Source organism: Microtus ochrogaster, linkage group LG4 (genome assembly GCF_000317375.1).
Source record: "Microtus ochrogaster isolate Prairie Vole_2 linkage group LG4, MicOch1.0, whole genome shotgun sequence".
NCBI lineage: Eukaryota > Metazoa > Chordata > Mammalia > Rodentia > Cricetidae > Microtus > Microtus ochrogaster.
Window position 1 is genome coordinate 22,829,746 of NC_022030.1, and position 3,995 is coordinate 22,833,740.

The following is a 3,995-nucleotide window of genomic DNA, read 5'->3' on the forward strand; positions in this document are numbered from 1 at the left end:
GCATCCCAGCCTTCCCATCAGCACCTAAGAGTGCATCCTCCAGCCTTCCCCATCAGTACCTAAGAGTGTGTCCTCCAACCAGCAGGCACAACAGTCACAGGTTGACTCTGCCTGATGAGCGCCTACTCACCTTGACTCCACCTTCTCTTCTCCTCCCTCACAACCATCCAGGGCTCTTTCCCTTGTTCCAACAGGGTGATCACATCTGGCTTAGAAATGGAGCATCCTGCTTGAAAGAACAGAGCAGAATATATGTACAGAATAAATCGATTTGCCAGGTGGGTTGATACATGGCTGTGACCCCAGCACTTGGGAGGGAAAGGAAGGAGGATTGGGGTGTAGTGTCGTGGCTACATAGTGAGTGCAAGGCGAGGTGCAGGAGACTTTGTGTGTGGTCGGGGCACATGCAGAGTTTTATTATTATTAATTATCATTATTATCATGGTTTTGGATACAGGATACCTTTGGTTGTCCTGGAACTCACTTTGTAGACCAAGCTGGCCTCAAACTCAGAGATCCACCTGCCTCTGCCTCCTGAGTGCTGGGATTAAAGGCATGTGCCATCACCACCTAACTGTTTAGTTTTTTTTTTACTTTTATTTTTATGTGTACGGGTGTTTTGCCTGCATGTATATCCATGCACCATGTGCATGCAGTGTTCTCAGAGGCCATAGGAGGGCGCTGGATCCCCTGGAACTGGGGATGGGAATGGATGCTGGGAACCAAACCTACATATTCTGCAAAAGCAGCCAGTGCTCTTAATTTATGAGCCATCTCTCCAGGATCCAAAGATTATATAGTCAATTCTTCAAAACAACAATGGCTCTTGGGGTAGGAAAACACTAGAATTTAAAGCCTTTTAGTATCAAGTGTAGAGACATGACTTTATTTTCATTTAAACACATATAACTCTATCCTTTTAAAACTTATTTTTAATTATAATTATGTATTTGATCTATGTGGGATCATGAAAGTGTTACACAGAGGTGCCCATTCCAAACCACAGAGAGAGGATCTCCCAGTGGTCAGCGCATGCGACAGTGATGGAGGTGAGCTTACCCAGGGACACCAGATGGCTGTAGTTCTCTAACATCACATCTTTGTACAGGTCCCGCTCGTGAGAATTCAGGCATTCCCACTCTTCCTGAGAAAAGTTCACAGTCACATCTCTGAACATCACCTCACTCTGAAACGACAAGCCGTGTACTGTGTGTAAACCGCAATAAGATGGACTGGGGGTGTGTCTAAATTACGGTTCCCTGCCTGTAAGGAAACACCAAGACCAAGCCAGCTCTTATAAAAGAGCATTTAATTGGGGCCTTCCTTGTAGTTTTAGGTTAGTCCATGGTCGTCATGGAAGCAGACAGGCATGGCAGCTGAGAGCTTTACATCCTGATACATAGGCAGCAGGCAGGTGACAGACAGACAGACACAAGAGAAAGAGAGACAAAGAGACAGAGAGACAAAGACCTGGGCTTGGTGCGGGCTTTTGAAGCCTCAGAGCTCACCCCATAAACACGACTCCTCCAAAAAGGCCACACAGCTTAATCCTTCCCAAATATTCCCACTAACTGGGGACCAAGTTTTCAAATATATGTCTTATGGGAATTTTGTTTATATCATGGTCTGTTGTCCATTTGAATAGAGCGTTTGGTTCGAGATGTCAGGTTCACATTCAGCTGACCAAAAATTAATCAGAGTCCTTGGTGGACTCAGGAGGGAGAAAGAGAGGCCCCTGGGGAGAGGGGGTGGGGCCAGAAGGCTGCCAGGCCTTTTAGGAGCTGGGAGGCAGGCAGTGGCGGGTGTATCATGACCGCGTTGGTCGTCTCAGGTTCTTATCTTATATTTGTCCCCAAGTTTTAATATAATAAAGAGTAATAGAAGTCATTTCATACATGAGCCTTTGGGGGGCGTTCTCATTCAAACCCACAGGAGGCTAAGCAGATGGCTCAGCGGTCAAGAGCACCACTGTCCTGTGGAGCCAGAGGTCCGGGCGCTCACGCTGAGCATGCATAACACGCATTTGCAAACACAAACACACACACATACACACACGCATCAAAATTAACTAAGAAAATCTTGAGAAAATGTTTACAAGGGGCAGAAGAAACGGCTCCGATGTTAAGAGCTCTTTCTGCTCTTGCAGAGGGCCCAGGTTTGGTCTCCAGAACCCACATGGTGGCTCAGAACCACCAGTAATTCCAGTTCTAAGGGATCTAATATCCTCTTTTGATACTGAGGGCTCCAGCATGCATGCAGTGCACATATATACACGCAGGTACACTCACATATGATAAAATTAAGTAAGTATTTAAAAAGAATAAAATAGGTAAGACTATATATGTGCCTTTACTCTGTCAACAATGGAAAATTTAAATTACTTATGTAGTAACTGCTCACAATGCAATTCTGTGGGAGCAGTGATATTTTTAAGGAGAGGTTTTCTGATCCTCAGGGGTTCACATCAAGTAAGCTCCTGTCAGGGACCGATTTGGTCAGTGTACCCTCAGATGAAGACGGAGAGAAGGGCACACAGAGCAGGCAGGTGCGGGGGCTCCATTCCCCCCCCCCCCGTGTAGTGGAAGACTGGGGAGCAGCTGGAGGATCGGATTCTGTTAGGAAGTGTTTGTTCAACCTGACAGACCAAAACTGACAGGGCAGTCAAGAGGGTGCGCTGGGTAAAAGCTGCCGTGGCCACGCAAGGTGACGTGATGGGTGAAAGGAGAACTGGCTCCTTTTCCCTGCACAGACACCTGCGGCACATCCCCCCCACACACAAAATGAATAAACATAAATAAATAACTGCATGCGCTTTATCCCAGGGACCCACGTGGGAAGCTGAGGATTTGGGTCTATCCTCAGGACAAACCAGGGAGAAGGAGAGAACCAGCTCCAAAAGTTGTGCCCTGACAGTCATGTGTGTGCCACAGCATGCTATGTCCACGTGTACATGCACATGTGCCCCACAGCATGCTTATGCCTGTATGCGCATGCACACGTGTGCCACAGCATGCTCATACCCATACTGCATGCACACACACACACATGTGCCCCACAGCATGTTCATACCCATATTGCATGCACACACACACACACGTGCCACAGCATGCTTAGGCCCACACACAGGCGGCATAAATAAATAAATACTGTAACTTTTTTAAAACAGAATTTGAGATACAGAGAAACCAACTTACATGAGCCATGGTTCTAGAATTGCAAGAACTGGCTTGTCCTTCCTCGAGCATCACGCCCTGGAGAAGCTGGTCAGAGACAGAGCTGGGGAAGAGGATGCAGCCATGAGATCAGAGCTGCTCAGAGCTTCCAAATTTTAAGTGTCAGTGTATCCCATTTCTCCCTTCTTACATGCAACACAAACTGCGGGAGGTGGGAGGTGGCTTACAGTCCTTTATGTCCTCCTCCAAACTACAGGGCAATCAGCAGCAAAATGTGGCAGTGAGACTTCAGGATGCACTGGGGTCACCTAGAAGACTGGGTGAGATGGCTCAGGGGTTAAGAGCATTGGTTGCTCTTCCAGGGACCTAAGTTCGATCCTCAGCACCCACATGGTCCTCACAAGCTACTTGTTACTCCAGATCCTCCCGGACACTTGTAGGTGGCGCACATACATGTAAATACATGCATAAAAGTACGTTTTAGAAGAAAGAATGTGCTTTCCTGGCGTGTGTTTGCTCCGCAGCCCTGAAAAGAGAGAGCTCACAGGCCCGCACGAGCTGGGAAAGGCTCTGTCGCTGAGCTACAGCCCCAGCCCTTGTCTTTGTAAAAATTCCCCAAGAGACGCAGCAGCTGATCCAAATGTCACACTTAAGAACAACCAATGAGGAGCTGGAGAGATGGCTCAGAGGGTAAGAACACTGACTGTTCTTCCAGAGGTCCTGAGTTCAATTCCCAGCAACCACATGGTGGCTCACAACCATCTATAATGAGATCTGGTGCCTTCTTCTGACCTGTAGGCAGATACACAGACAGAATATTGT

The 3,995-nt window shown here is 47.5% G+C and overlaps 1 protein-coding gene across 1 annotated transcript in view; it reads right to left on the reverse strand.

Annotated features, from left to right (window-relative positions):
- Positions 1–3,995, reverse strand: part of LOC106144171 (zinc finger protein 780B-like) — a 35,601-nt gene that overhangs the window by 29,872 nt on the left and 1,734 nt on the right. Inside the window, exons 2-4 of the mRNA XM_013351535.2 lie at positions 3,195–3,276; positions 1,060–1,186; positions 131–229 (exon numbers count right to left, since the gene is read on the reverse strand). Coding sequence (XP_013206989.1) covers positions 131–229; positions 1,060–1,186; positions 3,195–3,245 — 277 coding nt within the window. The 5' untranslated portion in view covers positions 3,246–3,276. The remainder of the gene's footprint in view (positions 1–130; positions 230–1,059; positions 1,187–3,194; positions 3,277–3,995) is intronic.